Source organism: Gigantopelta aegis, chromosome 2 (assembly GCF_016097555.1).
Source record: "Gigantopelta aegis isolate Gae_Host chromosome 2, Gae_host_genome, whole genome shotgun sequence".
Classification (NCBI taxonomy): Eukaryota; Metazoa; Mollusca; class Gastropoda; order Neomphalida; family Peltospiridae; genus Gigantopelta; species Gigantopelta aegis.
The window spans coordinates 33,572,839-33,599,366 of record NC_054700.1 but is presented as its reverse complement, the minus strand read 5'-3'; the positions used below and the strand labels follow the sequence as shown (position 1 = coordinate 33,599,366).

General features: G+C 37.4%; 1 protein-coding gene across 5 annotated transcripts in view; it reads right to left on the bottom strand.

Annotated features, from left to right (window-relative positions):
• LOC121384047 (tubulin polyglutamylase ttll6-like) overlaps positions 1–26,528 on the bottom strand; it is a 74,799-nt gene that overhangs the window by 36,019 nt on the left and 12,252 nt on the right. For all 5 annotated transcript variants that reach the window (XM_041514238.1, XM_041514247.1, XM_041514255.1 and 2 more), the window contains exons 2-4: positions 21,136–21,295; positions 16,761–16,998; positions 13,180–13,303 (exon numbers count right to left, since the gene is read on the bottom strand). In XM_041514238.1, the coding sequence (XP_041370172.1) occupies positions 13,180–13,303; positions 16,761–16,959 (323 nt within the window). In that variant the 5' untranslated portion in view covers positions 16,960–16,998; positions 21,136–21,295. The remainder of the gene's footprint in view (positions 1–13,179; positions 13,304–16,760; positions 16,999–21,135; positions 21,296–26,528) is intronic.

The window sequence follows — 26,528 nt, the reverse complement described above, 5'->3', positions numbered from 1 at the left end:
GACAAGCACCTGTCGCGGTTGGAGAGACAAGGACTGGGATGTGGAGGTGGACAGTGAAAGAAATTGAAAGATAGGAGGAATTGCCAGATTGGGAACAAATTAGATGGAATTCAAAGGAGAGAAAGGAAAGGGGGCAGTGGGATGATAACAAAAAAAAAAAAAAAAAAAAAAGAATCAGGAAAAAAACCCTATTTCAGTACCATATCTTGTATTGTCTTCCATTATGAGCTTAGCATGGGGCGGGCTTATTCTCAGACAAGGGGGCAGTTTTGTTTGAAAAATACAAAATTAAATGAACCAGGAAGAAAACAACAAACATTAAGTACCACATCTTGTATAGTGTTCCATTTGTTATTAATTAAATAATTAATTATTTTATGTTTATACATCACACTAAATGACTACTGATTCAGTTGATTTCTATGTTTGAGACAATCAAAGTTATATATAATCACTGGTCTTAACAATAATGCATGTCTTTTTCGATGATCGATCGGCCACGGTGGTGTCATGGTTTGGCCATCGGTTTACAGGCTGGTAGGTACTGGGTTCGGATCCCAGTCGAGGCATGGGATTTTTAATCCAGATACCGACTCCAAACCCTGAGTGAGTGCTCTGCAAGGCTCAGTGGGTAGGTGTAAACCACTTGCACCAACCAGTGATCGATAACTGGTTCAACAAAGGCCATGGTTTGTGCTATCCTGCCTGTGGGAAGTGCTGATTCAGTTAGATTTCTATGTTTGAGACAATCAAAGTTATATATAATCACAGGTCTTAACAATAATGCATGTCTTTTTCGATGATCGACTGGCCACGGAGGTGTCATGGTTTGGCCATCGGTCTACAGGCTGGTAGGTACTGGGTTCGGATCCCAGTCGAGGCATGGGATTTTTCATCCAGATACCGACTCCAAACCCTGAGTGAGTGCTCCGCAAGGCTCAGTGGGTAGGTGTAAACCACTTGCACCAACCAGTGATCGATAACTGGTTCAACAAAGGCCATGGTTTGTGCTATCCTGCCTGTGGGAAGTGCAAATAAAAGATCCCTTGCTGCCTGTCGTAAAAGAGTAGCCTATATGGTGACAGTGGGTTTCCTCTAAAAAACAGTGTCAGACTGACCATATGTTTGACGTCCAATAGCCAGTGATAAGATAAAAAAATCAATGTGCTCTAGTGGTGTCGTTAAATAAAACAAACTTTACCGGGTACTCTTTTTTTTGTTTTGATGATTGAGTAAATGTTATAATTATAGACAATTTAACACATTAATGACATACGTTATTCCTCCTCTATTCTGTGAGTGGAATTCCTCATTTGTCTTGAACAGGATAGTTTGTTTTGTTTAACACCACCACTGGAGCACATTCATTAATTAATCATCGGCTATTGGATGTCAAACATTTGGTAATTCTGACTCGTAGTCATCAGAGGAAACCCGCTATCTTTTCCCATTAGTAGCAAGGGATCTTTTATACGAACTTTCCCATACCAGGACCTTTGACCAGTTGTGGTGCACTGGTTGGATGAACAGGATAAAGCTGATAGGTTATATATCATTAGCCAATTATTATTTTTATCCTGCAATATATAAATTAAAAATAATAAACTGAGACATGGTATTCAATACTGATGTTTCGTACACAATTCTGCATGATCAATTTACTTGAAAGGAAACTTTTTGCAGTATGACAACAAACAAGATTTACTCGCTCGATGGACGGTCGGTGTGGGATCGATCCCCATCGGTGGGCCCATTGGGCTATTTCTCGTTCCAGCCAGTGCACCACGACTGGTATATCAAAGGCCGTGGGTATGTACTACCCTGTCTGTGGGATGGTGCATATAAAAGATCCCTTGCTGCTAATTGAAAAGAGTAGCCCATGAAGTGGTGACAGCGGGTTTCCTCTCTCAATATCTGTGTGGTCCTTACAACCATATGTCTGACGCCATATAACCGTCAATACAATATGTTGAGTGTGTCGTTAAATAAAACATTTCTTTCTTTCTTTACAAACAAGATTTATGACATCAATCCCGATAGCAATGTGTGCATACAAACTGACTGCAGGATAACACAGATTAAATGTCATCCACTGGTCTATTTCTCGTTCCTGCCAGTGCACCACGACTGGTATATCAAAGGCTGTGGTATGTGCTATCCTATTTGTGGGATGGTGTATATAAAATATCCTTTGCTACTGACAGAAAAATGTAGCGGGTTTCAAAAAAACTATATGTCAAAATTACCAAACGTTTGACATCCAACAGCCGATGATCAATAAATCAATGTGCTCTAGTGGTGCCGTTATTAAACAAAACAACCTTTAACATATTAAATGTCTGATTGGTTATAACGAGTAACATACACCAGATTCATCTGGCACTTATGCAGATTATTCTTAAAACACGGTTGTTTTAAATATAAAACTGAAAAATCATTACTGTAAAAGAAGGAAAAAGAAGAAGAAAATAATGTCCAGAAAATAAAAACTTAACTGATTTGTACACGTTAGCTGAGTGACAGAAAATTATATATTGTTAATGTCAACGTTAAAAACATTAAGCAAAAGATGGTTAACTGTCACATTACATTTTTTAAATATTATAATTACAGTTACACTTCTTTTTGTGTTTGACAGCACTCTTTTATAACTATACTGAACAAAAAAAGAAACTTCTGATTTGTACATATAGTATTTGTTGTGTTAGGTAGTATTAGCCATGAGCTGTATTATCAGGATTCATGAATTTTATCGATTATTTTTGCACTGTTAATCGTCGACAACGTGAAATTCAATTTGCACGTGCATGCATGGTTACGACATGTCCCGTGTAGTATTCAGTCAATTTATTTTACTTGTCTTACTGACATTGTTGTCAAGTGAACAAAAACGCTTCAAAATTTGTAAAAAAATTAAAGTTTTTTACATTGTAGCATTTTTACTATGCCAAGAATACCCAATAATTTACGCGAATGGGCGATTGGCATGCTTGATGCTGGCATGTCGACAGAAGACGTTGCAAGGCATGTTGGGTGTTCTAGTCGAGCGATACGAAATCTTCTCGTAAGATTTCGAACGCCAGGAAGCACCAATGACTTGCCACGTCGTGGACGTTCGTGTGTTACAACACGTGGTCAAGACCGCTATATCATGAACACGCATTTGCGCAATCGATTCCAAACTGCCACTGCTACTGCTGCTAACACACCTGGGCTTCATAATAACTGAATCAGTGGGCAAACTGTTCGTAATCGTCTGCGGGAGAACGGTTTACATGCACGACGTCCTTACATCAGATGTGTACACACTCGTTGGAATACCGTTCTTTTTTCGGATGAATCCAGATTTTCTTTACAACGTGGTGATGGCAGGGTGTGTGTCTACCGTAGGAGAAATAAATGCTATGCTGACTGTTGTGTTCTTGAACGAAATCGTTTCAGGGGTGGGGTTCTGTCATGGTCTGGGCAGCCATTGCCCATGGTTATCGTTCACCACTAGTCGTCATTGATGGCAATTTAAATACTCAACGTTACCGCGATGACATTCTCGCTCATCACGTCATTCATCTGTTCCATAACAACGCCAACATCTCGATTTTTCAGCATGATAATGCCACCTCTCATACAGCTAGAGACACTGTAAATTTTCTTAGGACAAATAACATTGATTTCATTGATGACTGGCCTGCTAAAAGTCCTGATCTCAACGCCATCGAGCATGTCTGGGATAATCTGGACAGACGATTGAGGCGTCGTCCCAACCCACCCGCTAACGTCAACGAACTTTGTCAAGTGCTCATTCAGGAATGGAACAATATTCCACAGGCAGAAATCAACACTTTAGTCAATTCTATGTGCCTGTGATGCACTGCAGTGGTCAATTCAAGAGGTTGTCATACCCGTTATTAAGTGGGTGGGTTTTTTTTTTAACCACACTTGGTCAAAATTTCTCCCAGTTTCTGTTAACCTATGGCCATGATTTTTGCACCAAACGATGCATCATGGAACACTCTTTAAATGCATATATAACAATTATTCCCCGGGTTTGTTTTCATCAAGTTATGTTCAAGCAAAGTTAGCGGAAGTTTCTTATTTTGTTCAGTATACATGTATGGTTAATTGGGCTTCCAATTCTGTGGAAACTAGTCCCAGATGGTGAGCCTTTATGGCCACACTGTCAAACCCAAGTCAGATTAATGCTACTACTTGACAAAAGTCATTTTACTTTCATAATTTATCACTGTTGACATATGGTACAGTGTAAATGAATATACTCATAGAAACAAAAAAGTGCACACCTAGGAAACTAGTCCCAGATGGTGAGCCTTTATGGCCACAGACTGTCAAATACCATTTGAGTTTGAGCAGTAAGTTAGCATCTTGGCAATAGAACCTTTTTGTGTTTTTAAATATTATATTACATTAGTAATAATTAAATACTACATAGCATACAAGTTTGTTTGTTTGTTTGTTTTGTTTAATGACACCACTATATATATTAATCATCAGCTATTGGACGTCAAACATTTAGTAATTTTGACATATAGTCTCAGAGAGGAAAGCCAACTATAGTTTTCCATTAGTAGCAAGAGATATTTTATGTGCACCATCCCACAGACAGGATAGCACATACCATGGCCTTTGATATACCAGTCATGGTGCAATGGGCTTACCGACAGGGATCAATCCTAGACCGACAGTGCAACAAGCGAGTGCTTTACCACTGGGCTACGTCCTGCCCCTTAGCATACAAGTAGGTACACCGATATATTAAAACCAGGTTAGCTTGCTCTGTTAATTGTCATGCCAAGACCATGACATTCAGATATTAATTACAATGATCTCATTACACCTTTGTGTTGACATTAATATATCTGCTGTGTCATTTTCCTTCCTACATAGAATTGATAACAAATTGTTAACTGTCAAACCCAAGTCAGATTAATGCTACTACTTGACAAAAGTCATTTTACTTTCATAATTTATCACTGTTGACATATGGTACAGTGTAAATGAATATACTCATAGAAACAAAAAAGTGCACACCTAGGTGACAATAATTTTATTGTTAACAAATTTATTATTGTACTTGCTTTTCTCCTTTCCCATTTTAACATTTAATCACAGTCTGCTTTTAAGAATATGTTAACTGACATATCTGTATATGTCCCTATTTAACTGATATGCTTTGTCCGATATACAGCTAGCATGTTCAACTAGATTTACAACTATTTACAATTCACAATGAAATGACTTCAGAAAGAAAAAAGAGGGCAAACTATCTTTAGGTGTCAGTGGAATGCTGACTAAAATACATTACTTAGCGTAATTATAAACTGATGAATTTATGTAGACATATTACATACATTAGATGGGTAGTTTATTTTACAGGCACAAACATGGAAATCTATCTGACATAAATCAAGCCATTGTGTTTTAATTGATGTACAGGTATTAATTTTTTTTTTACAATTTTATGCTTTTAATTACCGTAGATGAAAAATAACTGTTTTACTAAGTGTAATGAAAGTGCTCAAACAGCATCCACGTACATGCCGGATACAAAACAATTGAAGGTTGAAGAGATAATATTTGTTTTTTTATATTTTTGCAGACGTTACTGGTTTAAAATTGCTGTACAGGAAAACTTAAAATTGCTGTACAGAAAAACTCAAAATTGCTGTATGCATGTATAAATCTTTTGTTTATGGTAAAAACATTTAAAAATTGACGTAGGCGACAGATTCTTAAGTTTGAGCCCTGTAATGGTATATGCATAGCATAATCTACAACCACAACTTGTTACCTATATACACAACTTTTCTGTAGACCTAAGATTTCAAAACAGATAAGCAATTAATGAAATTTCATTTAAAAATTAAAAATAATAGTTGACCACTGAAATTAATTTTTTAACTTTTTTTTTTAAAGATTCAAGTTACTACTTAAGGAATATGACACTGTACCCCCCAAAAAAAAAACTAACAAAACAAAACAAAGAAACAAAAAAATGAATTGTAATTGTAATAAATTTAAAACACCCCAAATAACCACTATTTATTAGGAACTGAATGAAAAGACATTAAAAAAAATATATATTATACTACTCAAAAGAATTTAAGGGTCAAAAATTTATAACCAAATAAGTTTCAGAGTGTATTAGATTGATGATGTAAACTACACCAAATTTTTTATTTATTGTTCCATATTTACAAAAAAACACAAATAAACGTCACTGTATACAAGAAAGTCACATTACATGCTGTCAAAGTTGAAGGTTGTCAAACATGGATTTTACACATTAGAACATTCGTTTAATAGTGTGTGAATCCACCCCTGGCGCGAATACACTCGACACATCGTTGCCTCATGCTGTTGATCAGACGTCTGAAGAACTCTTGGGGAATGGCCTGCCACTCTGCCATAAGAAGTTGACCCAGATCATGAAGGTTGGCCGGAGGGGCATGGTTATCCCGAACTTTCCTGCCTAATTCGTCCCAGGCGTGCTCTATTGGGGCCAAGTCAGGCGAATATGTTGGCCAATCCATCCTGGCGATACCTTGTTGTCTGAGAAAGTCCATTACCATCCTGGCGTGGTGGGGTCTGGCATTGTCATCCTGCAGAACTGCCCCACCGCCAATCTGCTGAAGGCCTGGGAGAACCGACGGCCGGATAATCTCATTCAGGTAGCGGATTCCATTCAGATTGCCATCCACCACATAGAGGGGGGTCCTGTGGTGGATAGAGATGCCCCCCCCCCCACACCATGACGCTGCCACCACCGAACCGGTGACGTTGTCTAACGTTAACGTCAGCGAAGCGCTCCCCAGGACGTCTGTAGACACGAACCCGACCGTCGTTGAACTGGAGACTAAACCTGGACCATTAGTGAACATCACTCGACCCCACTAACACGTTGCCACCATAGATGAAGCGTGCACCAGTGACATCTGGCCGTTCTGTGACGTGGTAGGAGTGGTGGTCGAACAGCCTGGCAACGGCAGCGTAGATTATTGGCTCTCAGACGATTGCGTATGGTTTGATCAGACACTCGAGTTCCAGTCGCAGTCCGCAGATTGTCACATAATCGGCGTGCAGTGGTTGTGTGTTGACATAGAGCCATATTGGTGATGTAGCGGTCCTCTCTATTTGTAGTGCTTCGGGGTCTTCCCGAACGTGGACGATTTCGAACAGAATTCGTTGCTTGGTACCGTTGACACAGTCGGCCAACAACACTCTGACTGACACCAAGTCTCAGAGCAACATTTCTTTGCGTATTGCCATCCTGAAGCCAAGCAATAGCCCTTCCTCGATCTTCGATAGTCAGTTGAAGTCGTACCATTGTCGAATTTGGAGTGTGCACCGTACACGAACGCAAGCTCCAATTATACGGAAATTCAGCATTGGGAACATGGAATACACGTGCAAAGCGTGCAAATGAAGCGCTTTGTGAAAAAGCAAATTATGGGCACTTAGCAGACCTTTCGCTTTCACCCTAATTTACATGCAAATGTAAGCATGTTTTCGCCATTAGAACTAGTCGACAGTGTCAATGACAGTGGATTTTAATTCATTTATGGGTTGCTTAGACCCACTTTCGTCAAAATGGAACAATACCATGCGTGACATTATGGTCTAGCTAATATAATTGACATTCAGAAAATAATGTCGAAAATATCGTCTGACCCTTAAATTCTTTTGATTAGTATATATATAATTTTTTTACTAAGCACGAGCCAGTGATGGCAAGTATAATGTAGTGTACAAGTATAATATAGTGTACGTGGTCTTAAATGTTTCCACCTGGCATCTGATCCTAATTCATGTATATGCATGAATCAATAAGGCAGTGGTTGTCCATTCATATGTTGCCTGGCACATCATGCTTACTTGCTTCGAGCTTCAGTAACCAAACATAAATAATGTTTGCTCATTTCTAACCCCATGACAACTCAAGCAATTAGTGACCATTTGACACCTTTTCATCACAGTGTTAATGTGCTGAATACCCAACTGTGGTCGCAGTAACTGACCATTCAATACCGTATTTATCAGTGTTAATGTGTTCAATACTGAATTGTAGTCGATTTCCCCTACATTTATTCTGCAACACAATAAGTACACAGTGCTGATCCACAGAGTAATATTATAGATATTAAATAGACATTCCCAGCATGTCGGCAATATAAAAATAAACATTAACTTGTCCGCAGAAAGAAAAACAAGAGTGATCTAGTCCTTCCCACAGGGAATGCCTTTAAAGGGACATTAAATTCCTGAGTTTGCTGCAATTTTTATGTTGTGATCGACTAACAGACTTTTTAACGATTGTAATTACATATCAAATATATTTTTCTGCATAAAATATTAGTGGCTGTATATAAAACATTTTTCTGATCGTTCTAATATTTGTACTAGATTAAATTTCATTTTATTTCTTAAAAACTTTTTTTTCCATACATACGAAATTATTTGAAGAAAAAATCCAGTTTGGGCTTATTACAAATATTAAGACAATCAGAAACACATTGAATATACAAACACTGATATTCTAACCATGAAAATACATTTAATATGTATATTTAATTATAGAAATATTTTATTAGTCGGAAACATCTTATAATGCAGCAAACTCATGAATGTTCCTTTAAAAATTTTCACACTATAGAATTTACTACAAGCTATTTATTTCTGATCCAATTGTTTTCTAATTGCATACAAATATAGTTGTTTTTGTTATTTCCGAAACACTTTTACTTGTCTCTTTATTTTTTAACGTCAAACTAAAATGAAATTATTTACTACCAAAATGTTTTTTTTTTTAATTTGTAGAAGGATATGGGATGACTATAGGTACACTATATGCGATATTCTGTGCTAGGTATATATCTAAGGCAGTAATATGGTTAGGCCGACAGCACAAGGTGTAAAAAATCACCCTGGATAATAATCATATAATAGCAGACCATTCAAAAGAACAAACACAATGAATATACATGTAAGAAATGTAATAGTCGTCTGTGTACAACATAAACTTGACAGGTTTTAGTTACATATATTTATTTACATCAGCATTGACAGCCTATCTAAAGGCCTTTCAAACACCATGCATGTTCTCGGCGCACACAGATGTGTTACATTTATTGTTGTACAAATGTATTGCAGCATATTAAAGATAATATTAAAGACTCAGCGTTGAATGGTTGTCAACATGTACATGCAGACAGGGTTTGTTAAAACCACAATCTGCACTCTCAGATTGGTCTAGTTTTAAAAAAAGAAATGTTTTATTTAACGATGCACTCAACACATTTTATTTATGGTTATATGGGGTCTAGTTTTTAAACAGCTAAGAAACCTGCCCCAAGTTCAGCCAGCAAACGTTTCGCTAACATTCGCAAACTATTTGATTGGTTCCTGATATGGCCATTTGGTTTAACGTGATGCACATAAACAAGTTTAGCAGATGTTGTCCTGCTTGGTCTGGCTGAATGCAGCCCTGGTGCAACCACATGACAGGGTATTCCTTCCCATTATAGCAAGACAGGTATCTTTAAGATGCATTTCACCTTACAGGGCAGTACAAACCACAGTCTTTAGTATACCAGATGATCAGCAGCAGTAAGTAATTTATATGACCTTTCTAACACAGGACAGCACAAACCACAGCTAATTAGTTTACTAAAAAAAATGTAGCTGAACAACAGCAGTAAGTAATTTATATAATCTTTCTAACAGACAAGACAGCACAATCCACAGCTATTAGTTTACTAAAAAAAAAAAATTGTTGATCAACAGCAATAAGTAATTTATATAACCTTTCTAACAGACAAGACAGCACATTATCATAGCTTTTAACATGCCAGTTGTAGAGCACTGGTTGAAGCAGGAAACGGAAAGACAAAATTAGAAACTTTCAAATCAAATCTTTGAAAACATTAAACAAAAGCACTTTCATCAGATTGCAGCTAGGGAAAAATGTTTTTGTGTAAAGTTTGTTTTCTGTCCTGTCGTTGTATACATGTAAGTGGATCTCTTCTTTGAAACTAGTTCAGGGTTCAAAAAGGATACATCTCAAGAACTTTTAATACCATCAATTTCAAAACATTTTATGGTCTACATTTCTAAACTACAACTGTTACATAAAGTTCTACATTTCCTACCACAAGCTACCAACATGCACACACAGACTTCTCACTTGTGCTTACAAACACGTTTTCCATGCAAAACAATAAATGCCATCCAAATTTTTTTCATTTTTTGCTAAAATGTATCCAGTAATATAGTTTTTTTATTTCTTAAAAATCAATAAAACAGCTGTTTTTCTTTATGGAAATATATTAAAGTTTGTTGTACAATATTATCTTTTTCAAAATCATGGAAATTTTCAAAATTCATCAGTTGAAAACATAAACTCCATGAATATTCTAAGCATAAAGTCTGCATATATTTACAAAATTCAAGCACCTTTTAAGTTTCTTGAAACACAAGTTCTACATTTTCTATACCAATTAAATGTCACGATGATGACTTGATCGATAAGCTAACAAGTTGCTAATTAAGCTAATGTGTTGGGGTGTCACTGTGGTTAACAAACCACTCCCTTCCTGTCCGTGAACGCTGACACTTCCGTGAGGTCAGCCAACAGTTGCAGTGAATCGGAACGATTAGCACGTAATGAAAGATCAAGTGGTATTTATAATGCATGTGTGCGGCTCAAACATGACATATGAAGACATCTATTATTGACGAACATTTCTTGGTCTATTTTCCAGACAGCTGTTGTGTGCGGAAAATGTGTCAAATACCACTACGATATTACAGTCTGAAACAATGTGTCTGATATATATGTTACACACGTGTAAAATGACAAAATTATAATACAGTGTACTGTAAAATTGTTAACTGATGGGAGAGATCCATGACTAACAAAGTGTAAGGCCTCTACATAGTCTTCTATTCTGTGAACCATCGACATATCACCCACATGTAACTGATGGGAGAGATCCATGGCTTTAACAAAGTGTAAGGTCTTTACATAGTCTTCTATTCTGTGAACCATCGACATATCACCCACATGTAACTGATGGGAGAGATCCATGGCTTTAACAAAGTGTAAGGTCTTTACATAGTCTTCTATTCTGTGAACCATCGACATATCACCCACATGTAACTGATGGGAGAGATCCATGGCTTTAACAAAGTGTAAGGTCTTTACATAGTCTTCTATCCTATGAACCATCGACATATCACCCACATTTAACTGATGGGAGAGATCCATGGCTTCAACAAAGTGTAAGGTCTCTACATAGTCTTCTATCCTATGAACCATCGACATATCACCCACATTTAACTGATGGGAGAGATCCATGGCTTTAACAAAGTGTAAGGTCTCTACATAGTCTTCTATCCTATGAACCATCGACATATCACCCACATGTAACTGATGGGAGAGATCCATGGCTTTAACAAAGTGTAAGGTCTCTACATAGTCTTCTATCCTATGAACCATCGACATATCACCCACATGTAACTGATGGGAGAGATCCATGGCTTTAACAAAGTGTAAGGTCTCTACATAGTCTTCTATCCTATGAACCATCGACATATCACCCACATGTAACTGATGGGAGAGATCCATGGCTTTAACAAAGTGTAAGGTCTTTACATAGTCTTCTATCCTATGAACCATCGACATATCACCCACATGTAACTGATGGGAGAGATCCATGGCTTTAACAAAGTGTAAGGTCTTTACATAGTCTTCTATTCTGTGAACCATCGACATATCACCCACATGTAACTGATGGGAGAGATCCATGGCTTTAACAAAGTGTAAGGTCTCTACATAGTCTTCTATCCTATGAACCATCGACATATCACCCACATGTAACTGATGGGAGAGATCCATGGCTTTAACAAAGTGTAAGGTCTTTACATAGTCTTCTATCCTATGAACCATCGACATATCACCAACATGTAACTGATGGGAGAGATCCATGGTTTCAACAAAGTGTAAGGTCTCTACATAGTCTTCTATCCTATGAACCATCGACATATCACCAACATGTAACTGATGGGAGAGATCCATGGCTTTAACAAAGTGTAAGGTCTCTACATAGTCTTCTATCCTATGAACCACCGACATATCACACACATGTAACTGATGGGAGAGATCCATGATTTCAACAAAATACTTACTAGCCTGGTTCACAGCTCATTGAAATTTATACAGTGTGTAACATCATCTCATGGCATTTATATAGGCTTATCGCCTGTTGTCAATCCATTTCATTTAACTGAATAAATATTGTTTAAAACAACACCAAAACCCCTCAGCACAATGGGGAGGTGTAGTCTCTACACACACACTTCTATCTCACTAACCATCAACATCTGAGCTGCAATTAACTGATGCCAGCGATCCATGGCTGGTTTTATGCTATACGTTAAATGAATGTGTCGGGCAGTGAACCAAGCAAATCATTAGTGGGTACTTAATGTTGACCTGTTTTTAACAGACAGCCCAGATACTGAAGGTGATTGCCAAGAGCAGAACCTGAACTGGATATAAATCAGAAAATAAATAAACATTCAACAAGAATTCTGAGAGTACTGCCTAACGTATCTCCATAACTGCCATAACTGTTAAACAACGGGTCAATCCCCATGAAAGTCAAACATAATCTATAACTCTACATGATAAAGCTATAAAAAAAAAATCAGCTCAACATCTTGAGGTGCTTTGAATTTAGTTTTTTTTTTAAACTATGTGTGGCACAGACACATGGAAGGAAGGAAGGAAATGTTTTATTTAACGACGCTCTGAACACATTATATTTACGGTTATATGGCATCAGACATATGATTAAGGACCACACAGATAACTCAGAGAGGAAACCCGCTGTCGCCACTTCATGGACTACTCTTTTCGATTAGCAGCAAGGGATCTTTTATATGCACCATCCCACAGACAGGATAGTACATACCATAGCCTTTGTTACACCAGTTGTGGAGCACTGGCTGGAACGAGAAACATCCCAATGGGGCTACCGACGGGGATCGATCCTAAACCGACCGTGCATCAAGCGAGTGCTTGAAAACTGGTCTACATCCTGACCCTCAGACACATGGAGACAAATACATAGACTACAAATAATGAAAGGAACTACAACTCACTTTTTCTTCTTCTTTTTCTTCTTTTTCTTGTCTGGCGTGAGATCTCTTTTAGGGACTGGTTCAGGAGTTTCGAGAGTACTCTGAATGTCAGTCTCTCCTTCCCCTTCACCCTCGTCAAACATGTCTGAAAACAGGTACAGAAATTAAACTAGAAAATCTCAATGTCTAATAAAACATAGAATTTGAAGATTTATTTTACTGCTTCAGAAAATAGTTTGGTAATTTTGAGTACTAAAATAGTATCAATTAATCTCTCAATGTATTTTTGTTGACAGATTATTTAATATTCAAAATGCAGGCCCCCGGAATTCACGGAACTCCGTGATTATTATATCGAGTATGACTATTCAACAAAAACAATATATATATATATAATTATTTTTTAAAATCAGTTTCCGATGGGTTCCCATGATCACAAGGCATGGAATCAAAAAAGTGTTTCCCATGATATTTGAAATCCTGTGGCCTGAAAATTATCAAATTTGTTAGGCAATTAAATATTTATTTAGAAAAAAAGACATGTTTCATGTGTAGTGTTTTTGATGAAAACTGGCAATCTGAAGAAAACTTGCTCATTTTTAAGAATACAAAGACTTAAATTACACACAGTTTCCTCTGTACACATGGATTATCAGCAAAGTTTTATGGGTCGACACATTAAAATGCCAGTCAAAGCTTGTTTGGTACATCAAACAATGTGTGATCACAGTATTGTTAGTTTTAGAACTACCATAAAAAGAGAGAGAGAGATCATTCTCAGACAGTATAATGTTTTTGACATTCACTGTTCTTTTGAAAAAGTGGCAAAACATTTAAATGTCAACCCCTGCCCTGCATATAATAAAATAACAAAGTTACCTGGTTCTCCCTCATCAGGGTCAGGGTTAACAAAACAACAAAGTTATCTATAGTCTGTATTATCCTCCTACAAAAATGTTTTTTGTAAATAATTTCAGTTTAGTTGACATAAGAAGAAAAGTAAAGGTGTTTTAGAATTTTTTTTTAAATAATAATAATTGTGTGCGCAATTTTGTTGACCCTGACCCAGACCCTGCATCTGATGAGGGAGAATCAGGAATAAATAGCTTGTAGTAAATTCCATAGTATGAAAAAAGTGTTCAATGTGAGGAAAAAATATAGTTCTCCGTCATCAGAGTTACAGTTAATAAAATAACAAAGTTACCCGGTTCTCCCTCATCAGGTACAGGGTCAGGGTCAACAAAATAACAAAGTTACCTGGTTCTCCCTCATCAGGTGCAGTGTCTGGGTCAGGGTCAACAAAATAACAAAGTTACCCGGTTCTCCCCCATCAGGTGCAGGGTCTGGGTCAGGGTCAACAAAATAACAAAGTTACCCGGTTCTCCCTCATCAGGTGCAGGGTCTGGGTCAATAAAATAACAAAGTTACCCAGTTCTCCCTCATCAGGTGCAGGGTCTGGGTCAATAAAATAACAAAGTTACCCGGTTCTCCCTCATCAGGTGCAGGGTCTGGGTCAACAAAATAACAAAGTTACCTGGTTCTCCCTCATCAGGTGCAGGGTCTGGGTCAGGGTCAACAAAATAACAAAGTTACCTGGTTCTCCCTTATCAGGTGCAGGGTCTGGGTCAATACAATAACAAAGTTACCTGGTTCTCCCTCATCAGGTGCAGGGTCTGGGTCAGGGTCAACAAAATAACAAAGTTACCTGGTTCTCCCTCATCAGGTGCAGGGTCTGGATCTGGGTCAACAAAATAACAAAGTTACCTGGTTCTCCCTCATCTGGTGCAGGGTCTGGGTCAGGGTCAACAAAATAACAAAGTTACCTGGTTCTCCCTCATCAGGTGCAGGGTCTGGATCTGGGTCAACAAAATAACAAAGTTACCTGGTTCTCCCTCATCTGGTGCAGGGTCTGGGTCAGGGTCAACAAAATAACAAAGTTACCTGGTTCTCCCTTATCAGGTGCAGGGTCTGGGTCAATACAATAACAAAGTTACCTGGTTCTCCCTCATCAGGTGCAGGGTCTGGGTCAGGGTCAACAAAATAACAAAGTTACCTGGTTCTCCCTCATCAGGTGCAGGGTCTGGGTCAGGGTCAACAAAATAACAAAGTTACCTGGTTCTCCCTCATCAGGTTCAGGGTCAGGGTCAACAACATAACAAAGTTACCTGGTTCTCCCTCACCAGGTGCAGGGTCTGGGTCAGGGTTAATAAAACAACAAAGTTACCTGGTTCTCCCTCATCAGGTACAGGGTCTGGGTCAATAAAATAACAAAGTTACCTGGTTCTCCCTCATCAGGTGCAGTGTCTGGGTCAGGGTCAACAAAATAACAAAGTTACCTGGTTCTCCCTCATCAGGTGCAGGGTCTGGATCTGGGTCAACAAAATAACAAAGTTACCTGGTTCTCCCTCATCTGGTGCAGGGTCTGGGTCAGGGTCAACAAAATAACAAACTTTACTTTTGACCATAGTTTTACCTAGTTCTCCCTTATCAGGTGCAGGGTCTGGGTCAATACAATAACAAAGTTACCTGGTTCTCCCTCATCAGGTGCAGGGTCTGGGTCAGGGTCAACAAAATAACAAAGTTACCTGGTTCTCCCTCATCAGGTGCAGGGTCTGGGTCAGGGTCAACAAAATAACAAAGTTACCTGGTTCTCCCTCATCAGGTTCAGGGTCAGGGTCAACAACATAACAAAGTTACCTGGTTCTCCCTCACCAGGTGCAGGGTCTGGGTCAGGGTTAATAAAACAACAAAGTTACCTGGTTCTCCCTCATCAGGTACAGGGTCTGGGTCAATAAAATAACAAAGTTACCTGGTTCTCCCTCATCAGGTACAGGGTCTGGGTCTGAGTCAGGGTCAGGGTCAGGATCAGGATCAGGATCAGGATCAGGATCAGGATCAGGATCAGGGTCAACACAATAACAAAGTTACCTGGTTCTCCCTCATCAGGTACAGGGTCTGGGTCAACAAAATAACAAAGTTACCTGGTTCTCCCTCATCAGGTGCAGGGTCTGGGTCAGGGTCAACAAAATAACAAAGTTACCTGGTTCTCCCTCATCAGGTACAGGGTCTGGGTCAATAAAATAACAAAGTTACCTGGTTCTCCCTCATCAGGTACAGGGTCTGGGTCTGGGTCTGAGTCAGGGTCAGGATCAGGATCAGGATCAGGATCAGGATCAGGATCAGGATCAGGATCAGGGTCAGGGTCAACACAATAACAAAGTTACCTGGTTCTCCCTCATCAGGTACAGGGTCTGGGTCAACAAAATAACAAAGTTACCTGGTTCTCCCTCATCAGGTGCAGGGTCTGGGTCAGGGTCAACAAAATAACAAAGTTACCTGGTTCTCCCTCATCAGGTTCAGGGTCAGGGTCAACAACATAACAAAGTTACCTGGTTCTCCCTCACCAGGTGCAGGGTCTGGGTCAGGGTTAATAAAACAACAAAGTTACCTGGTTCTCCCTCATCAGGTACAGGGTCTGGGTCAATAAAATAACAAAGTTACCTGGTTCTCCCTCATCAGGTACAGGGTCTGGGTCTGAGTCAGGGTCAGGATCAGGATCAGGATCAGGGTCAGGGTCAGGGTCAACACAATAACAAAGTTACCTGGTTCTCCCTCATCATCTTCCTCTGTGTGTGGTTGGACGAGCAGCGTTGACTCGACGTCGACTAACGTCAGCTCCTGCGAGCTGCTCACATCAGTCACGCAGTCGGCTACCTCCTCCACATCGCTCTCACTGTCTGAGCTGCTGCTACTGCTGCTCACCACGCGATCCTCGTCAGACTGGTCAATGGCTTTCGACATCTCAACGGCAAATCATATATCCATTCAGGTGACTATTTTCTGAAATGGAAAATCCAGGAACATTTTGTTCAGCATCGCGTGGAGATTCGCTAAGAAAGTTTCAGAGATTGCAACACAATTTCAAAACATTCAACATTAGTTGCTAATCAATTTATTAATTGACTAGAAATATCACTCATCAAGGTTTTGAAAACGAAAAGTTCCCTGCAATCCAAAATTATTCAGCCACTACTGCCACCTTGTTTTCATACTCAGAAGTATTCAACTCACCAAGTTCAGCAGATATAGCCACATACCTTTTTTTAAACAACCCAATACTTTCAAAGTTTAAAGTTTGTTTTAACAACACCACTAGAGCACATTGATTTATTAATAGGATTTCAAAAACTTGGTACTTTTGACATAGTTTTAGAGAGGAAACCTGAGCACTACGTTTTTCAATTAGTAACAAGGAATATTTTATATGCACCATCTCACAGGCAGGATAACACATACCACAGCCTTTGACAGACAAGTCATGGTGCACTGGCTGGAACAAGAAATAACCCAAGGGAGCCCACCGACAGGGATCAATCCTAGACTGACCACACATCAGACTTTACCCACTCACCATCTCTCAAAGATAACGAGGGAGGATGGAGATCAGCTGGTAGAGCACTTGTCTGGGGTGTTTACGTCATACAATTGAACCACCTCAGTGCATTAAGACCATTTTCTGATTGTTCCCCCCCCCCCATCTCAATCAATGTCCCAAAGGCTGTGGTATGTGCTGTTCTGTCTGTGGGAAAGTGCATATAAAAGATCCTTTGCTGCTGAAGAAAGTATATAGCAGGTTTCCGCTAAGACTACACTGGTGGCACCTACATATAAGTCTGTACACCTAAGCATTTGTGCTATATTTTGAAGTTAAAATCTTTCTTTAAAAATATTTGTTTCTCCGCCACAGTACAATAGAACAATAAACGTGTTACTGCTAAAAGTTAAAAACTGAATAATATTTTTTAAACTCAAGTAATGAGCACTTTTTTAGTGGCACCCACCTGTATTTACTGGCCTGCATCACGGCACATAAACCTGCACCGCAAATATTAAAACAACCACTTTTGTTGCTACTGTGCAAAGAAACCACAAAGAGGTAATGGATCAGACTTTTCCTAAGTTCTAAACAACAAACACTTCCTATTATACTTTGTTTCAACCGGCCTTGGTGGCATCATGGTTAGGTCATCAGTCTACAGGCCGGTAGGTACTGGGTTCGGATCCCAGTCGAGGCATGGGATTTTTAATCCAGATACCGACTCCAAACCCAGAGTGAGTGCTCTGCAAAGCTCAATGGGTAGGTGTAAACCACTTGCACCGACCAGTGATCCATAACTGGTTCAACAAAGGCCATGGTTTGTGCTATCCTGCCTGTGGGAAGCACAGCGGGTTTCCTCTCAAAATCTGTGTGGTCCTTAACCATATGTCTGACGCCGTATAACCGTAAATAAAATGTGTTGAGTGCGTCGTTAAATAAAACATTTCTTTCTTTTACTCTGTTTCAGGTTAATTTAGATTATGCAAATATGATATAATATAAATGGTGTTCCATGCTCCTTAGTTTAGGTAACACAAAATGACAATATAAAAAAGCAAATGATCATTCAAAATAAGTTATCTGTTATTAACTGTGTAAATGAGCACAAATTGTGTTCGTTAGCCATACAGGACAATCAATGAAACAGATTATAGCTAAAAATAGGCCATGCTGTAAACTTTATAGTCTAGGCAGCCATATAGGTTGTGTTGTGTCACTCGGAGGGAAATTCAAAGTATGTTTGGATGTTTACATATAAAATAAAACATTTATTTCATTTATGGATTAATAAATTACAATAAGGTATGTATTGAAGCTTCTATGTAAACTTGTGTAAGTTGACATACAAGGTTGATTATTACAGCAGTGACAGGCATGTGTTGACAGGTGATACAAAAACACATTGATCGAGGTTGGCAAAAGTATGGTTTTAGTGCATTGGAGTTTTTTTAATCAAATTGTTATCTATCAGTTTTATACATATATTCACAATCAAGATGTGTTGTTTTAACAATTGTTTTATGAATTAAATTAACGTTGTTTGTTTGTTCACAAACATACCTCAACACTTGTTTCAAGACGTAATGTAATGTATAGTTAAAAGCACAGACTTTTGTGTCACGCATACTAATGTTACATGAGTGTACTGGTAAAAAAATACTAAATGTTTGAAAACAATTTAGCTGATGATTAAAAAGTCAACCTGTGTCAGTAGTGTTGCTAAACAAAACAAACTTATTTCAAATATAATGGTATTGAAAATATACAATTATTTTTATTTCAACAAAATGCTCAATAAAATTTGGCTAGTTTTTTAAAGAGTGAAATCCATGTAAATGCAAACAATCCATATGTGTACCGGTACATTTAAACTGTAACATTAATGAAGATGACTTTTCTTAGTCATTGTGAGAAAATCATGTATTATTTATATCACACATTATCAATTTAAAGACAAATGACTGGCTAATCCTAGGTGATGACCCAGTCACCACAGCCACAGCATCCAATGAAATAACCCCCCGCCATGGAACCGTGGACTGGCGATGCCAGAACATGGATCCATGGTGGGCGTGCCTGAACCGTTCTGGATAGGGGCACGAGAAAATAGTTCCGAATCCGAATGAAATAAGCATGACTGATACTGACTGCTGTATGATGCACAAGTTAACTACAAGGGCATGTGAAATAAATATGTTTTAGTTGGGAAACAAAGTTGTATGTTATTTTAAACCATGTTTTTGAGGATATGCAAGAAATATAATGCTATCTTTAGCTCATATTTAACTCATTAAAACATATCCAACTAACTTTTGCTCATTAGATATATTTTGAAAAACTTGCAAGATAAATGATATTTAACAGCAACTCATGTAGTATCTATAGCAACAGTTTTTCCTCAAAAACATTTTGGGGCCATTCTTAAAATATACCAGTACTAGCTGTGGGGCAGTGGCTGGAATGGGAAATAAACCAACAGATCCTTTAGCAATATACAGCAGGATGCAAGTTCTGTTTAAAATGATCAAAACTTATTATTTGTAATTTTACCTAATTTTAAAATGTACACATACACTGCCAACGGATATCGCACCATATACCCAAATGTTTTTGTAGATTTTTTTTTAAGTTAACCTTTTAACAAAATTAATTACTCTTATCATTAATGTATGATTTTCTTAACCTTTGCCCTAAACTTGACCCATTTTCTTTCTGGGGTAGGCCCCTCATAGCCCATTGACTGGGATTGCAATCAATTCCATAGCGCTATACCCCAAAATGTCTTTTTAGAAGAATAATAGAATCTATCACTATTGTGAGGTATAGATAAGGCTATTCCAACCCGAGGGACAAAAACATTTTGTCCCGACGGGTTGGAATTGCCGTATCTATACCTCACAACAATTACAGTAACAAAACATTAATTTTGTAAGCTACGGTCTGTTTATTGTAGAACGATTCGTATACATTTCACCTGCCAACTCATTTAATCATACGCGGAAAAATATAGTCCAACTTATGCAATGACATAAATATGTAATTTTCAACTTACCAATAAATATAAAGTTGAAAATATTAATTTGTTTAAATATTTTTAAAACAATGATACAACGTGAAATGGCAAACAGAATTTTGAAAACCATGAGTTATGACGTCAATCGTCGTAAAACAGGAGTTATGACGTCACGCGTACGTAGAAATTGTCTAGCCCTCGGGTCGGACGGATTTATCTAGCCCTAGGGTCAGACAGATTTTTCTAGCACCATGCAAAAGCTGGATAACCCTATCCAGTGGGCAAGAAACAAATATATAAACCAAAACAGTGTGTCTGCATGGTAAATGTTTTAAAAAAGTGCTAATTCTCAAATCAGATATTTGGTGAATTTGTAAATCTACATGTAATATATTTGACAAATTCAACTTGTATATAAATTAATATTAGGCAGTTCTGACAAATAGCAGCTTCTTTATAAACTGTTGGATAATTTGATAATTTGAGACTTCGCACAGTTCAAGTGACAGCACATGCACTGTCCCATATCACAGAGAGGTCACAAATAGAACTGTGACATATTAGCCGACATAAATAATATTCTTACATAACCCTGTCGCCATCTGTGAGTGAGGTCATCCACGCTGACAGCGGTACACACACAGCTTCGGTTCAGACACTAGGTGGCGCCACTGTCTGCTTCTTCTTGTGATTCAGGTCAGTCTGGTGAAACGGGTACAGTTCCGTGAAACAGATTCCATGTTTGGCTGAAACAGAAGCAATAAAAACAAGCCAATGATTGATTTAATTATTCATTAAATGAATGAACTAATGACTGCTTAACAACACCCCAGCATGGGTTTCAAACAAAGTACATGTACCTGTAACTAAGTGTGAAAAAAGAAAAAAAAACAAGTTTGTTTTGTTTAAGGACACCACTAGACCACATTAATTTATTAATCATCGGCTATCGGATGTCAAACATTTGGTAATTTTGACATTGTCTTACAGAGGAAACCTGCTACATTTTCCCATTAGTAACAAGGAATCTTTTATATGCACCATCCCACAGACAGGAGAGTGCATACCACAACATTTGGTAATTTTGACATTGTCTTAGAGAGGAAACCTGCTACATTTTTCCATTAGTAACAAGGGATCTTTTATAAAAAAAAAATGTATGTTAAAAAGCATTAGCACCCACACTGTGGCAGGAATAGCAGATAAAAGAACTCGCATTTAATTTCTAAAAACATACATATATATGGATATAGTAATAATGAATGTTTAATGACACCCCAATATAAAATTACATCAGCTATCGGATGTCAAACAATGGTATTTAGTGTAACCATGCAAAATAAACCCACTGCAGCTAAGGATGTTTCACTGATTAATTATTTATAATCCAAAATTAATCGATTGGATGCTACCAATATGATGATCAATTATAAAAATGTACCGGTACAACTGATTATTGCAGGACACCGGTCTTGGTGGTGTTGTGGTTAAGCCACCAGACCTCAGGTTGGTAGGTGTTGGGTTCGTATCCTGGTACCAGCTTCCACTCAGAGTGAATGTAGCGACTCGGTGGGTAGGTGTAAGCCCACTACACACCGACTTCTCTCTCACTATTATAACCATAAACCCACTGTCCTGGACAGACAGCCCAGAAAAACTGAGGAGTGTGCCCAGAACTTGCATGTAATTAAATCTTCTACTTAATTAATTCAAATATTTAGTTATTTAGTTATTTAATTATTTAATTAATTAATTAATTTATTAATTTATTCCCAATACTTAAGTGAGAGATTTGGTCAATGGGTCATCATCATATATCATTATAAAGAAACGAAAAAAAAAAAAAAATTCTGCATGAAACTAATAAATTGTTAATATAAAAGCTTAATATATAATCCTGTATTTCCTATAGATAAAAAATAATATTTAATATTATTTTTATTGATGACTAAGTTGGGACTGAGATTTAATCCTGCCATTCCCCCAATATCCTATAATACGGCTTTCCAATATTTCCATTGTATTTAAATCTGCCACATGTACCTGGGTATGTGCGTCACGAAAGTCAAACACACGAGCAAACAAAAGGTTGTGCCAGTCATTATTGACTATTTAAGATTTGTATGCGTATCACAATCTCTACAGCAAGACTATTAATCCCACTCTACCCAAGGCACGTACACCGTATATACACTGTACAACAACAATAGCAACCTGGCATGGTCGAATAATCACCAATATTTCAATGATCGATATATATACGTATATGCATGTGATATATTACTTTAATCTATACGTATTTCATAGTTGTAAGATCAGGTTCCATACTACAGGTTACCATTACTTTATTAACATGGCTATAGCCAAAAGAGGTTCAGATACTTCCATCGGACACCCGGTCTCTTGCATGGCCACTCAAGTTTTAAATTAATTAATTATAAACCTACCTTTGGAAAAAAGAATTACCACTGAACATTAAACTTCCCTTTCTGAATACTAAACCAAAAAAACCTGCACTAATTTTATGTTTTTGAAGAGGAAATTATTAGTAGTTGACTACCTTATATTACCTTAAGGAACGAAAGTGTCGAACATTACACTTCAGAAAAAAAATCCACACCATTCAGTAATTGATCACACATAAGAATTATGTTAAAATGTACCAAATTACATGGACCTACATACTGAATGCTAGTTGGTTTGATTCACACTAGCTGGCCTAACATTCCTATATAACAATTTAGCAATTAACAGCAAAGTGGGCATTTCTCTCTAATTATTAATAGGCTGTGCTTAGCTTGGCAACAAACATACTGAACCACAAAAAAGGATCTGTATGGACAGTTGTTTGAGGTAAAAGAATCATTCTCTGTGCTGGTGACCAACATGATAAAAACAAATAAACATGCAACTACTTTTGGGGGTCTTTCCCCCCCCCCCCCCCCCCCCACTACTTTTTTGTTTTAGTTGCAAAATAAAACCATGCTGACAAATAGTTTATTTTATAAATTATATATGGAAAAAAACTTTTCAAAAAAATTGAGGAAAAGAATCTTGGGCTAGTAATAATATCTGTAGGCCAATGTACTTTTATATTTACTAACCAGGTTGACTGGTATTTAAAAAAATTTTAACAGACCTACAAGCCTGGAACATGATGAATTTCATCGGCAGTCACAGTGGATTGACTAGATGTTAAGATACAATGTATAAGAAAATAATGTTATTGATAGTCCGGGTACAGGCACATTAGAAGCATTTTGGGCCAGGAATGTTTTTCTCTCTTTCTATGATGCTCGCATAGTATAGATCTTATCATATACATTGCTTTCATATGGCCGTACCAACGTTTAATTGCTTCCGATGCTCCTAGGTTAAAAGGAAGGATTGTAATCTGCATGGCTAACTATGTTTTCAGTGCAGGGCTAAAAATTCAGCTTTTTTCACGAGATTCCCCTGGAAGCAGTCCACAAGAATCCTCCGATTCTAAACATTTTCAAAAAAGAACTTTGTCAACAGTGTTAGTATATAGAATTCTGTGTCATATGCTACTAACTGTATATGGATTAAAAAAAACCTCACTAGTTACTGGAAAGAATAACCAATTTAGTCAGTAACAGTTTATCCAATTTTTAGCCCTGAAGTGAATGGTATTGACTGATACTAAAATATTGTTCTATGTCCAAAATAAATATTTTCTTATCGTAGTATATGTTGTTTGGATATTGATAAATGCATTTACAATTTGAAAAAGTTTAAGTTAGGCACGTAAAAAAACCCAAGAGCAAGTGAAAGTGCTGTCAAAACTTGCCCGAAGAGCAAGTTAAAATTGTTCTTAAGCATGAATACTGCATGTACACACAGACACACACATAATATACATATAATATTATGTTGTTGGGGTTTTTGTAAAGAGTGCTGGTGAGGTACATGATATGCCTGTCAAAATTAGGTTACAGTGACCTACATGTAGTTATGGTATGCAATACATGCTTTGATGATGCTATATGAATTGATTAGAAGATTTGGATCAGACAAGAATTTCTTAAAATGTGCAGTAATGGTAAAAAGAAGGTCACAGTGACACAGTGTTGTGCAACACACTGCCATCCCAAGTTGTACTTGCAAGAAAGGTTTGATGATCCTACATGTATATGAATTGATAAGAAAGATATGCTCCCCAAACAAAAAGGTTATGGACAGACAAATGGACAGACAATGCCATATCATAATACAACCCGTCACAGACAGGCATGTATAAACCACTCAAGTCCATCGAGGGTCGCTGGAGTGCTCACCTGCCAGCAACGAAAACAAATCAGAGTTCAGCCAGTGGTTTGATCTTACAGCTTTTGCATGTCACATCAAGGCTTAAACAACTTGATAGTTGAAAACTAAATACCCTGGTAATGAATTTGTGTGTTCATAACACTGTTCCCAATAGCATGTCCTGGGCTATAAAATACCAGCTTCAATTAAACTGTTGCCAACATAAACCAAGATAAAAAGACACAGTAATTGCATGACAAAAATCAAAAGAGTAATTTTCTATTCCCTGTCTAATGAGAGATTAAATATTAATTATTCATCAGATCAATATTTATTTATCATGGTGTTTCTATGCAATAAAGATTTTTTGTGAATGTTTTATCAGACTATGTGCATGTGTACACGTATGCATGCAAAGCTGAATGGTTTTTTTTTTTTTTTTTTTTTTTACAGACTATGCAAGTACAGGGCTATAAATGTAGCTCTGGGTGTGTAAAAAAAGTAAAGTTTGTTTTATTTAACGACGCCACTAGAGCACATTGATTTTTTTATCTTATCATCGGCTATTGGACGTCAAACATATGGTCATTCTGACACTGTTTTTAGAGGAAACCCGCTGTCGCCACATAGGCTACTCTTTTTATGACAGGCAGCAAGGGATCTTTTATTTGCGCTTCCCACAGGCAGGATAGCACAAACCATGGCCTTTGTTGAACCAGTTATGGATCACTGGTCGGTGCAAGTGGTTTAGACCTACCCATTGAGCCTTGCTGAGCACTCTCTCTGGGTGTGTAGAAAAATTTGCCAAATTATCTTCTTTTTTGTTTTCCTTTTTGGAATACTGTAGGGGCAATATTATGCGATCGGACAGGGGTGGGGAAAAATAAAATTGTCAATCGGTCCCACTTGATGTCATCACTACTGGGGGGGGGAAAGAAGAAATGAATAATAAAAAAAGAACATTTAAAAAAATGATATTTGCCAATTAGTTTAAAAAAAAATCATAGTGATATTTGTATAGTTTTTATTTGAATCATGAATGCGAAACGATAAAATAAAAAAATAAAAATTTAATCACTTAATAATGATCAGTGAAAACCCCCACAAATTGTATATATTTTACATAATAGAATAAATAATATTAAAAAGGAATAAAAGTTATGAATTTTAATTCCCATATACATGTATGTATAAAAAGTACGAGTATTCAGTACTGTGTCCTGAAAATTAATAAATGATGGCACTGTTCGAAACATTTGACAGCCTAAGCTAGCACATGTTTAGACAAAGAGAGTAATAACGTCATCACTGATTGGATGAAATTTGACCTCTACTGGCTCTTGAGATAACAGTACATGTAGCTGTTCTGCTTACTCCCACTTGTTAAAAAAAAGGTGGAAACCTTTTGTTAATTTTAAAATCCTTTATAATTATTGGATACACTACATTGAACAGTCAACAATAAATACATTTATAGATTATTTCATTATATTTTATGCTATTTTAAGCAGTTTGTATTCTCGGAACCACGTGACGTCACACGGCCTAGTTACCGATCATCCGGGTCTTTGGGGTGAAACAAAGCCGTAGTGATTACTGGTTTACATAGAATAAAGTTATCATATTAACTTTTTACATGCCTTACATATTTTCATTTATTTTCTGTAGCTAACACATAGTTGCAATATGTCTTATGAGTATTATAACAGC